The sequence below is a fragment of the Eretmochelys imbricata genome, chromosome 7, assembly GCF_965152235.1.
Source record: "Eretmochelys imbricata isolate rEreImb1 chromosome 7, rEreImb1.hap1, whole genome shotgun sequence".
In the NCBI taxonomy this organism is placed as follows: Eukaryota; Metazoa; Chordata; order Testudines; family Cheloniidae; genus Eretmochelys; species Eretmochelys imbricata.
In genome coordinates, this window is record NC_135578.1 from 84,882,325 (window position 1) to 84,895,662 (window position 13,338).

The 13,338-nt window shown below is 44.1% G+C and overlaps 1 protein-coding gene across 1 annotated transcript in view; it reads left to right on the top strand.

Moving 5' to 3' along the window:
• LRRC20 (leucine rich repeat containing 20) overlaps positions 1-13,338 on the top strand; it is a 102,487-nt gene that overhangs the window by 58,241 nt on the left and 30,908 nt on the right. The window contains exon 4 of the mRNA XM_077822849.1: positions 3,971-4,138. Within this exon, the coding sequence (XP_077678975.1) occupies positions 3,971-4,138 (168 nt within the window). The remainder of the gene's footprint in view (positions 1-3,970; positions 4,139-13,338) is intronic.

The following is a 13,338-nucleotide window of genomic DNA, read 5'->3' on the forward strand; positions in this document are numbered from 1 at the left end:
TCAACTACCCCAGGCTTCCCTACCCCCTTGACCTTCACTGGGGCCATTATTTTAGTTGGGCCCCATTTTTAGGCCCTAATGTCAGCTGTCTAGGATTGTCCATAGTCATATTCCATAAAGGAACAGTCGCAGCAGAAATGACCTTGTTGCCCACATGGAAAAATGGCTTTCCCCAGTGGTGGTGATGATTGGTTCATCACCGGGGGGAGTTTGGTCTTCAGGGTTGACCCCTTCTGTGGGTTTAGATATTCTCTAGGTTTCCATTCCTGGTTGAGCCATGGTCCTGTGGCCTTGCTGTACTCTCTGGCCATTGGTAACACTATGTTCAAGCTACAGATCCAGCCAGGCCTGCCTCCTTATCTAGTCCATGCCTTGGGGTGGGCTGGTCCCCTAATCCCAGCATAACTACTCCTCAGTGTCTAAGAAGGGGGTCTGGTTGCAACTATTTAATTGTCTGTTAAATTTACAACTTTGGCCAAAGTCTCAGATCAATGCTTCAACCCTGAGTCATTCCCCCCAGCTGGGAGGATCTGGGTAAACTGTTCTATTGCCATCCACACCTGTATTCCAGCTCATGTCTCAGGTTGGAGTGAGCAGCAGCAGTGTTCCTTGAGTTTCTGGGCTACCACCTGGAGCTGGTCCCCTGGTGAATATTTCTCTCAGTGGGAATGACTACGTGTAATGGGATTCACTCACCACTGTGGTGCCTCCTGCTGGCTGTCTTGGGAATTAGCTCTGCTTGTTAGTGTGCCCTCTTCAGGTGGTCCCTCACTGCCATCATTCCTTCTCTAGGACCAACATCTCTCCAAGGACTGCAGCGTCCTCTTCAGCAACACAGCCCTCCATCCGTGCCACAAACTGTGCTCCCCACTTCCGGGGGACCTGCAGTCCACTGTTCGGCCACTTCCCTTAGTGGCTACTGCAGCGAGTTTTCTGGCCACTTCCTTGTGGCCCCAGCATCCTCTTTGCCCTTGCCTCAGGTCCTCAGCCTGCAATCCCCAGCAACCAGCCAGGAGCTGTCTCCTGCTCCCCTGGTTCCTGCTAGCAGCACTGCTCTCGCCAAGCTGTTGGCAGTTCTCTCATCCCTCCAGAGACACAGTCCTTCCTCCGTAGGCTCCCAGCAGAGAACTGCCTTCCTCTGTCCTGCAGATCCCTCTTTGTATGGAGCTACTTGGCCCTGAGTTGCTGCTCCCTTCAGCCTTTCTCTTAATTAGCTGCCTCTGGCGCAGCCTCCCTAGGGCTGCTTTTAACCCCTTTTCTGCCAGTGAGGGGCAGCTGCTGCATCACACTGCAACACATTTCAGATGCAAAGTCCAGATGAGCGTAGTCTTGCACATTGCCTAGGTCTAGTCCCCTACATGCAGGCTGGGATGTCCCGGTCAAGTATGAGGCCAGCAGAATGGCCCAGTGTTCCAGCGGCCAGTGGGCTGCTCTTGCCACTTGTTCAAACATAACCAAAAATGCCGCAGAATCATCTTCCAGTTCCATCTTTGTAAGCTTTACCAACATCCTAGTAGTTGGGATTGGATTAGGGGCTCCTGCAGGAGGATCTGCCGCTCCCTTTTGGGTCTATGAGCATCAGCACCTGCTGAAGAAGATGCTACTGCTGTTCTTGTTGTGGTGCTACCAGCTCTCGAACGAGCTGCTGCTTTCGCTGTTGCTGTATTGCTTGTTACTGCTGCTGGGCGCTCATCTGCAGCAACAGCTTGTGTTGCTGCTATACCCTGTTGCTGCAGGTTATCAGTTACCCACTTTAACAATGTCTCCATTTCCGTCTTTGTGTTTCCTCTGTCTGACTGATAAGGAAAGCTTTTTTGTTTTGTTTTTTTCTCTCCCTCCCTTTAACAGAGCTGGAACGAGCCTGCCCATGTTCTCCACCAGTCATAAACAGGAACACTCAGCACCAGTGCTGTCTAGTGGTCAGGCAGGGGTGTGTCCCCCTCCCTGATGTCCCCCTTTTCAGTTACAGTTCTGTCTTGTGGGGTCTGTCCCTTCTTTTGTGGCTCAGCCCCACTGGCTGGGTTACATATTCCAGTCCATCCTTGTTTGGGATATCCCAAAAGAAAGTCCAATCACAGAAAATTCTTATAGCACCCACAGGGCTTCAGGGCTTCCACCGGAGTTCAGGAACTTTGGGTCTGGCCCTTGAACAGTCAGGGTCTTCCCTAGCTGGATTCTCCACCCAGGTAAAGGCTCCTATTGTTGTCACGTCTTGTGGAGTTTTTAGGGGAGCCTGAGCCCATTCTTTCCACCAGGCTCTGATCCAGAGCCTAATGGTAGGCAGCTAAGTTCTGTACCTTGGGGTGCTAAGAAGCTGCCTACAAGGATCACTTCCTACCTAAGTCCCCTTTTCCCCCACAGGGTAAATTAAAGAATCACAAATAAACCTTCACAATCAATCACCAGTCTTTCCTTTGCAGGCTTTATCAAGTCTGTGTTGCAGGTTTCAGGCAATGAGAGCTCCTGGGCTGTATTTCCCCAGAGCTCAGAGCAGAGGGTCTGTTCCCTTCCATTGCCTGCCTCCTCTCAGCAGCTCTGCTTCCCGTTTTAATCTTCACCTCCAGCTAGCGCAGGCTTTGAGGTTTGCAGCAGGGCAGGGCAAGGTGGGCCCAGAAGTGCTCCTTAACCCCTTGTTGTCCAGTGTGGGGTTTGTATCCCCATCACAGGCAGATGCTCAACATGGAAAATTTTAACCCAAGTAGTTAAAGTTTTTCAAGGTATAAGTAACTGAAAACAGGATCCTATAATGGAAAGTTTCAGGCACTGTGAATAATAGGCCGTGCTACCTGCACTACCTCTAATTCCCTTGAGGAAAGCACCATCAACATCGAACTAGTTTCTGTAATTTATTTAAATAATCTTTTACCACATTGCTCTGGCTGGCAAGGAGAATGAGGTGAGGAGCATTTTCATGCTGTCAAATGTACAAATATCTGATAAGTTTATCCATAATTCTGGATTTTCTGGGCACTAATTGTGGTTTCTAATAATTACCCAGTGTTCTAGTGAGGCACTTTGTCCTTAAATCACGGATATACGCTCTCATCTTTAACTGCAGCTTAATAATGTTCTTTTTTGGAAATTGTTGTCCCTGAGACACTCAGATCTTTCAGAGCATTAGTCTCCACTTAATGCACAGGAATTTATATGCTGTTCCATGTTGAAATTCTTATGCGGCTATAGAAAGATTTCTAGTTTGGAATCCGTTAGGGACTGATTCTGTTCCCTTTATTTGCAATCAATATGTCTGACTCCACAAGTAACCCCACTGAAATCTGTGGCAGTGCACATGAAATAAGGTACTGCTCACTGTGACACAGGGGTGGCAGAACTGGCCCCTTAATGAGAAGCCTAGCTGCAGTTGCTGACAAGATTTCAAAGGGCTAGATTGTGGCCAGCACCTACACAAAGTGGTGAAGTCAGGAGTAAGAGAACTCTCCTTTGCACAGCCCAGTCACCCACCAAGCAGAAGGGCTGCTCCCCTCTAGGAACTGTTGTTCCAAAAGAGTGTGGGAGAAATGAGGTGGTGATGTCAGAGTCATAGATAGCTCCGCTGGCTGGCTGTGCTGAGGAGAGTGTGCTGCATGCCTCAGAAGGGGAGTCTCAGATTATTTCCCCCCTGCAAGAGGAGCACTCAGTGATGCAACCTGCCTCTTTGAGCCATAATGCTCCCTTGTGCTTACCCTGGAGCAGTGCAGCTCTGTACCCCTCTCAATGTAAGGCTGTGGTTGGCTAAAAGCCACAATTTAGCCCAAAAGAATTTACTCCTACCACGGATTAGGCCACGTATATAACAGGCTAATAAAGGATGGATGTGGTTGTTTCTCATACAAAAATCTTGTTTTTCCTTCTCCCTTGTCACTAAGGAATCGCAGCAGCAGCAGCAATGTAGGATTTGGGGTTGTGGGTTTTTTTGTTTTCATGATGTCACTTTGTCTCTCCCCTGCCCCCATTCCCACCCAAACTGTAGAACTCAACCTGGAAGGGAATTATCTGCATCGCCTGCCTGAAGAGATGAGAACCCTGTTACATCTGAAGGTGATCAACCTGTCCAGGAACAAGTTTCGACACTTTCCTGAGCAGTTGACTACCTTGAAGGCTCTTGAAACCATCAACCTTGAAGAGAATGAGATTACAGGTAACCTAACAGGGGAGAGTGTGAAAATCAAGTGCCTTAACGTTAGATAACAATAGCCCAGATGACATCTCAAGGACAGAATTTTGTTTTGTAGTAGTTTTCCTCATGTTTTCTATTAAGGGAGTTTGAATCAGAACAGGATTTTGTTTCTTAAATAATTATGTGCTACCTATTCCAGCAGTTTGTCTGTCATCGAGTCACAGGTCTCATTTTGTTTCATCATAATCATCTCCAAAGCAACCAAATGTCATGCCACATACAGAGGATTATAGGCCAAATACAGACACATAAAAGCACATGCATCTCTTGAAATTAGAAATGGAGAAGCTGTCCCGGCCTATATTATGTTTGAGCTAGTTAAGGTCACTGACTCTATGCATAAGCAACAGAAGCAGATGAACGCTTAACAACAAAGATCTGGTTTACTGGCAGAAGACTTTGTGATAAATGACAAAAGTATCACTGCAACTCACAGCAACTCTTTTTAAAGTTGGACAGTTCAACTGACTGGAATGGCATAACTTAGAGTTACCAGTTTAATTCTGTTTCATATTCGTTGTGTGTACCAGCACTTCTCAGTCTAAAGGCTTTCAGCATTAAAGAGTCCGTAGGAGGCCAAAATTTGACCTACCGTTTTTGTGTTCTTTGAAGCAGTGGTTCTCAACATTTTCCCTACTGCATGATCCCATGCTGCAACAGAAAAAACCATTGGGACCCCTTCTCCAGCTACAGGGAAAAGGAGGGTGTAGAAGGCAATGGAAACTACCAACGTTCAAGTTGCTTAAGAAACATCCTGTTTTTTTAAGTGTTAACGTAAGGGTGGTTGAACAAGCTGTTAAATTTATTAAAATAAATCACCTTACAACAGCTTTCACAGTCTGATTTCCAGTGCCATCAAATGGCAGAGTAATTTTTTTCCTCAAACTGGCTATCCTGCTGGGAAATATTATTTCATGGCAGTCCTCGCATAACTCTTGTACATACATAATTCAGCCTAGAACATTTCTCTTTTCACTTAACAACCTTTTCTTTTTTTGCCAAATCCTTCTTTGTTTCACCTGCATTTCTCACCTCCTTCCACAAGTGGCTCCACTGAGATATTTAGGTTTAGATTTTCAAAGCCACTTAAGGGACGAGGATAGCCTATTCCTAATTGGTATCCAAATCCCCTAGGCAGCTTTGAAAAACTTCATCTTAATGTCTTTCCTCCCTTTTTGCTTTTGTAACAGTGTTCTGAAGATTTCCCTATTTTCTGTCAGCCCTGGAATGGGGAGATAGGATTTTCTCCCTCACTGCCCCTTTTGACAAGGAGCAACTTTGATGAATTCTGGAGCAAGCCACTGCTAGCCCTGTCTGTTGGAGTGAAAGTTGCTATAACTTGAGGTCTTTAAGGTAGAATAAAATGGGGAACCAATGGCTCTGTGAGCCCTCCAGAGAACGACTGGATTCCCTCTACAAAGTGTCTGGTGATGCTCTGCATTAAAGGACATTATGTAAGAGCAGATTCTGTTATATACAGTCTCTCTTACTCATCATGGCACATTAAACTTATATGGTAATAAATACTGAGCCATGATGGAGAAATAAAGAAATTAATTAACCAAGTAGACAAGGTGGGTGAGGTAATATCTTCTATTGGACCAATTTCTGCTGGTGAGAGAGACAAGCTTTCAAGCTTACAGAGAGTTCTTCTTCAGGTCAAATTAACTAGGTGACATTTGTAGCTGATTAAAAACTCTTGTAGCCCTCACAAGTGGTCCTGCACTCCACACTTCACCTATCGGAGAGCTATAACTTCAAGGATCTTCTGCTGAAGTAAATTACCCCAGTCATATGCTGCTAAATTAATCTGTGCCCTTTAAACATGCCAGACTTCATTTTCACATATGCACATTCTCCCAGCTTCAATGCCTTTTTGTGCTCAGTTGTGCTAAATGTTCTCCAATTACAACCTCTGCAGCCAAATAAGGAGAAGCATTAAGAAGCTCCAATTGTCCTATCATCTCTGCTGGAAGAACAGTACCCAGTGGGCTGAAAATCAGGGGTACCCTATGGGTCTAATAAGGATGTTGAGTCTCTGGGAAGAGGAACAGGGAGCAACTCAGTTTACTGACCTCTCAGCAGTGCATCTAATCACATGATGTGCCATTTCTTAAAGCTTTTCTTTCTTTCTGGCAAGCCCTAGCATCCTGTGATAACTCACTATATGAGATGAACATCTGAACCGGCCAGGGAGCCAGTAAGTACAGTTGTTTTCAGGCAATCAGCTTTTTCTGCCTGGAAAACTTCACAAGTAGGCAGCCTAGGGTACCTTACATTAAGTGCAAGGGATGCTAAAAACCTGCCATTTCACTGATCCTGTCTGTAACAGAATTAATCAGTAGGTTTCTGTTAGTACATGTGCTCCATGCAAGGCAACTAAGATGGATAGCGAAAATTACAATTTATGCTTTGTATCCCCCCATGTTCTGCACATGGTTTATTTTCATTGGATTTTAGCTTTGACCCAATAAAATCCTTTTTGGTCTCTCTGGTAAGGTAGCACAGAGCAAGAGACACTGGGTAACAGATAATACCTTTTTCATTTGATCACAATAGACAAAACCTCTCTGTGAAAGAAGGATCAATTGTAAACTATAAGGCACTGATAATTGGCCCAGTTAGAGTATTTAGGCTGCTGGCCAGATAGTAAGCCAATTAAAAGCTTGCCCTGATACACAAATAAAGAGAAGCATGTTTTGAACGGGAGACAATGTCTGAAATTGCTTATAAGAAAGGAAGGCAAGAGAATAACTTCTTCCTCCTCCTCTTCCTCGTAATTATAGAAAGGAAAAAGATCATTGCAGAGGTTTTTTTCCTTGTTGCTTGTTTGACTCAGATTCAGAGTGTGATAATGGTGCCAAGTTCTGAATCCCTTCAGAGTTATTTTCCACAATTCTCACATCAGAAATTCATTTTTTATGTGAGCTTTCTTATGTTCACTTACTCTGCTGCAAAAATACAAGAAGAAATAGCAGAAGTCTATTTTTTTAAAGAAAATGGTATATGGTTTGAGTAATGTTTTTGGCAGTACAAGATTAAAATGCAAAAAAGAGAACCCTGTTGTCTGAAAACACAATTTAAAATAAGGCTGGAAACCTCTGATACTTTAACTAATAGTTCTGGTTTTTTTCACTGTGTTTTAAGTTAGCTGGCACACCAGAAAACTAAGGGTTTGCGTACAGGGGAAGGTATTTTTTTTAATTATCTGGTGACTGTCTGTGAATTGGATAGTATGCTATGAAAACAGACTAAATCCATTTTGAGCTGAGTTAGTCTAGAAAAAAGCTTTGTGTGGATGTGTTTGTATTTCAGATTAACTTTTTCATTTCTGGCAGTCCTCTGACTGCTATCCCACACCCCGTTGTCTCGCAGCTGGATTGACCTGTCTGTTTACCTTTATGCCTTCTGTTGCTCTGGGGCCCTATTGACTGGATATTATCTCCCTATTTAAATGCTGGGCATGTAGCTAGGTATCCCGCATTTGTGAGTACACACTCCTGGAGTTAGATATCCTTCTCTGCATTATAACAACCATGTCTCAGGTTTCTGCATGGAGCCATGCAGAGATCACGAATCCCCTTGAGATCTGGGAAGAGGAGACAGTCCAAACCTGCCTTAAAAACACCCACTAGTATGCCAAGATATAACAGGGTATATCAAAGCTGCTGACAGAGAGGAGTCATTCCTGGGACAAGTTGCAGTGGTGCAGCAAAGGAAAGGAGCTCTAGCAGAAGTGTTAAAAAAAACAGGACAGCAACAAGACCATTGGCAACACCACGAGTTCCTGCCCCTACTATCGTGAGCTGGACTGGTTTATGGCCAAGGAGGCTGCTACCAAACCCAAATATTTCCTAGAGAACACCAATGGCACCCAAGAGGCCATGGCCCCTGAGCCCCATCAGGATTCCAGGATGGAGGAGATTACCGAGAGAGTCAGGATGTCTTCCCTATGCAAGAGCCTGAGGAGGAGAGAATGTTGGGGGTGGCTCCCAGAACCCAGGCAAACACCCAGCATGAGAATGCTGGGGAGAAGACCTCTTCTGCCAGTATGACATGCTGTGCTGCAGTACAACTGCATAGGGGAATAGAAACAACTTTTGTTCTGGGGACCCCAAGGTCACTGTCGACTTGGACAGATGTGAGCTGGGAGCCTTTCTGAGCTTGCTTGGCTTTTATTTCTCCATGCCCACCCTGCCACATGCTCAAAATGGTTCCCACTGCAGAGAATTTAATCTCCACAGATGTTATTTCTCTGAAATATCAAATCCCATAGGCATCAGCCAAACTGTCACCCCCCAAACCCCACTTCCTGTGCTGCTTAGCATTCTTTCTCTCTCTGTCTCCCCCCTGGACGACCAACGCTCCTCACTCCCCTCCCCACGTCCCATCCTCACTCAATCTGGCAGCACCATAGGGGTTACAAATCAAATACATTGTAATGCAGGCATGTTTATTGAAACAGCAGGTACAAAGAGAGAAAAGGCAATACAAATATTTTGCTTCACAGTTTGAGCAATTCCCCAAGCTGCTGGCTACCTTAGCATTTGGGAAATATATTTCCTGAAGTGAGACATTTCAAAATGTATCATGATTGTAAAGTGTTTGTGGCTATTTTCAGTCAAACTCTCAGGGCTCGTCTACACTTGAAACACTACAGCAGCACAACTGTTTCAATATGGATTTCAATATAGATGGTCACTACAGCAATGTGAGGGATTCTCCCATCGACTTAGTTAGATCGGTGGAAGAATTCTTCCACAGGCCTAGAGCAGTCTACGCTGGGGGTTAGGGCGACTTAACTGCATCACTCAGTAGTGTGGATTTTCAGTGTTGACCTGGCCTCAGCATTGTTAACCTCTTGGGTTCACAACAGTCCCTTCAGAAATCTATTTATTTTGCAGTGCACTTTGTGCTGAACTACAGATGTCGTAAAAAAAATTAAGGTAAAGATGTTGCTGCATTTTGGCACAAACGTTGCAAGGCAGTGTAGCCTTCTTGGGGCCATGTGCATAAACAGGGTAGTCCTTCCGCTCCTACAGACTGATCTGGGGGGACCATTCTGGTTGAATAGCAACACTGCATATCTTGCTGGTCTGCCCATTGGCTTTTTGAACAAGACCTTTCTCTGCCTTTTAGCAACATGCCTCAGGGGTAATCTCCTCCAAAGTACAGATGGTCTTCAGAGGTGCATGTGCAATTATGAACCTGACCCCTGCCTGCCCTGCCGACCTTATCCACCCACTCTCCCCAGGGCCCCAGCCCACCACTGGCTTGCACAGGTGCACATGCCATTACTAACCAACCCCCTGCTTCTCTCACCCCCCCCATAACCTTCCTAGTCCACAACAAACCCTGGATTGGTACCAGGGTTCTATACAAAGTGGAAGTAAGGTGAAAAACATCTTATCTCCAAGCTTGGAGACCTCATGTCTGCAGCCCAGAAGAGGCATAAGAAGACCGATGGATGGAAGGTCTCCTTAATGAAAAAGTAGAACAGAGAATTGACAAGGAAGAGCCTGGAAAAGGATACGGGTATGTAGAAACAGATGCTGGAGATGATGCAGAATAATCATGGTTGATGCATCGGGTACCATTGGCTGAGAACCGGTCTAACACTGGGAGAAAGTGTTTTTTACCCAGAGAAAGTAAAGGCATGCATGAGACCTAACATCTGAAGATAGGCACTCAGAGAGGCTAGAAGAGGGGACAGAGGTGCAGCTAGTGCAGCAATCGTGACACCCTCCTCTGCCCTCCCAGCTACCCTCTTTCCCCCATTGCTTGTTACACTCGTGTTGCATTTTGTTTCAAACTAGATTATAAACTCTTCAGGGCAGGGATTTGTGTCTTCCTGTGTTTTGCACAGTGCCTAGCAAAATGGGAACCCCATACTGTTCAGGGCCTCAGGGTGTGAATGTACCACAAACAGTTAATAGTTAAGTGTTTGTACAGCACTTAAAACATGTAAAGTATAATATGTTATTTTGTGATCTGGGCAAACATCCACCAGGGAATGGGTTGAAAGCTTGGACTTTGTTTCAGTGTAAACCTAAAATATATATAAATACAGATCATACCAAACTGAAAGGGTTACACTTTACCCTGCAGCAGCCGTTGCCCAGACTCCTTTAAAAAATTATAATGTGTCTTCCTGTCCAAATGTCATTACATTTCAGATTTATGACTAATCTATAGTAGAAAGAGTTTGCATATAGCTATAATGGCAAACAATCCTAGTGGAGATGCAGCTTATACCAGCAAACAAGTTCCCTGAACAAAATAAGCTGTAGCAGCAAAAGGATTTTTCTGACATTAGGGCCTTTGCTGCCATAGCTATGTTGTCTGGATGTATGTTTTTTTCATACTCTGAACCGACATAGCTATGCTGGCAAAACTTTAAAGTGTAGACCAGATCTGAGCAAAAAAAATTATACCAGCAAAATCACTTTTATACCAGTTTAACTTCATCTGTGGTAGGGCATTTGCTGGTATATAAACATCATAACAAAATCAGACCCTGACCAACATTGCTATACCAGCAAAAGTTTCTAGTGTTAACCTGGGGCTCCACTGTCTGGATGAGATGGGGTACTCAGCAATGGGGGTGAAATCTTTATAGGTTCAATGAAGGAGTGAGTCTACCACTTTTCTCAGTGTAGAATATGGACCTATTTATGTTTCCAGTTAAAGTTAATTGGTGATGCACCCTAAGAATATTTGAATCCCTCCTGCTGCTGCAAAGAATTACCGCTGACAGCAGCATAGTCATGGAACACGTGAAACATAAATCAAAGGACACAAGAACTCTTAGCTTTTCATTCCTCACTTTGTTGGTTTGGTATTTATTTTTCAAACACCTGGAAGGGTCTTTTGTGATTAGCTAATCCATACAAATGCAGAAGGCGGGAGAGATGTAAAACTGCCTTTGATTCATGGAGTTGAGTGAAGCAGCTGCCTATATAATGCATGGTTAAACCCTAGAGTGATTTGCAGAAGTGCATCAAGCTAAAGCTTCATCACTTGACAGGTCTTGCTTTCTCTGGGGTCTTGGCATTCTTTTAATCTGAAAGAAATCTCAGGAACACAAGGAATGTTTCTGAGATAAAATATTTGGCTTCTTTTAATTTCATAGTGTCAGGTTCCATCCTTTTCCAGTTTCACTGGATTCTGAGTTAAAATGGAATTGGAAACATTCTTTAGTGTTAGTAAAAAATGCATTGCTTATTATCCGGTGATACTTGCATAGATTAAGTTTACATGGTTCAAAAAAAGTGTAGTTAAACTGGTGTCATTTTGGTGTAGGTGAGAGGAGTCAAACCTGTGATGGCAAAAGAACAGATCTGTGTGAAACAGTATCATTGTTTGGTGTTACTTTGAATGATCATTTAACATTGCTACTTGCCTTGTGTACATTCTGATCCACAGATGGGATAAATACTATGCATCCAACTTATACTTATTGTGAATGACAAAATTCAATTGCATTTGTATATTTTTGCTTGTCATACAACAAATGTTGGACTGGAGAAAATGAAAGGAGAAAGAATAGGATCATACTAGTATGTGTGGTGACAAAGTCATGCTGGATGGCTGCAAGAGGGTGGTCCTGTTGGGTTCTGGGAAGTGGGCAGGCTTGTGCCTTGCCTGCCCACTTCCTGGATCCCAATAAGGCTAAAGGCTCCTTCCCCAGCCTGAGGGGAGGAGCTACTGAGCCTGGGACTCAAATAAGTATGAGAGACAACAAAAGAGAAAACAAGGACAGGTGTGAAGGTCAAAGGGTCAAAAGTAGGGAACCTGAAGGGGACACTAAGCAGAGAATCCCAGACAGCACCCACTTCTCTTCAAAGGGTGTGTTAGCCCTAGAATTGTAAAGGCCTTTTTTCCTACAAGTTGAGAAGGGTTTGCCTTAGGTCAATTAGGGACACCTGAGTCCAATTAAGGACTGCCTGAGACCTTTTAAAACCCCTCCTCTGGTGGGAGGGAGGAGAAACAAGCTGCTGCAAGGCTAGTGGCAGTAGGGAAATAGGCTTCTCCAGGATGAGAGGCTGCCCCCTCTCCTCATGGAGGAAAACAACTAAAATTGAATGCCTGTTTAGAGGAAGGACTAATAGCCCGGGGTCAACAGCAGGACACCCCCTGCTCAGTGAGGGGGCAGGGAAAGGTATCCCCCTTTGTTTTTGTGTTTGTAAATTTGTTTCCTTTCTTCTTAGGCCTGCACCGAGGCCTACCTTGAAAATACTGATAAGTAAACACAGAGGGGAAAGAGAAACACTGTCTAGAAGGGGGCTGATTTACTCCAGGCCTCTCTACCACCAGAGGGGGAAGTGCTAAGTCCAGTGAGATGGAGGAGGTGCATTACCACGCATAGATACAAGCTTAACCCTTGGCAATTTAATGAGAGAGGCCAGCCAGCAGATGCAAACAGACAAAGGGAGGGAGTGAGGGGAAAGGAGGAAGGCAATGGACTCAAGGAAATTGTTCTAATGGTAAATAGCTATGAAAGGAGAATCAGAACCATGTTTTTTAAGAGTCTTTAGAATATGGTCCTGATTCAGCAAAGCACTTAGGCGTGTGCTTAACTTTAAGTCAGTGAAACTAATCATATCCTTAAAATTAAGCATGTGTAAGTGCCTTGCCGAACCAGTGTCCTTTAACACGTAAAACAGTAATGTAAACAGGATGTCTAGCTGTTAACCTATAAGGAGATTGGAAATTGTTTGATTATATTAGTGGATTTTTTTTTGTTTTTGTATTGTTTTGTAGAACAGGTGATAAGTCTAATAAATCAGAGTTATCTTTTTATAAGGTGGATTATACTTTGTGACCAAGTCCCCAACTGCATGGGATAACATCTTATAAAGAAGATCTCTGAGACCTAGCCACTTTACTTTTGCCTGATGTTTAAGACATTCTGTTACAAATAAGTAAATGGAGTGTTTCATTTGATGCTTTTTCTGAAATGTTGCTAACAGGTTTATATTTCCAATTTTACAACTCATCTTCCAGTAGTACAGTAATCAAGAGTCCAGCATTGAGCACAGGATGCCAGCTAGTCAGATTTTTAGAAGAAAATGTCATGAGCAAATAAGTGCTGCCCGCTTGCCGACAGTGATAAAAGCCTTTTACATAAATAAGTCAGGAATTCAAGTTTCCATAGAAAA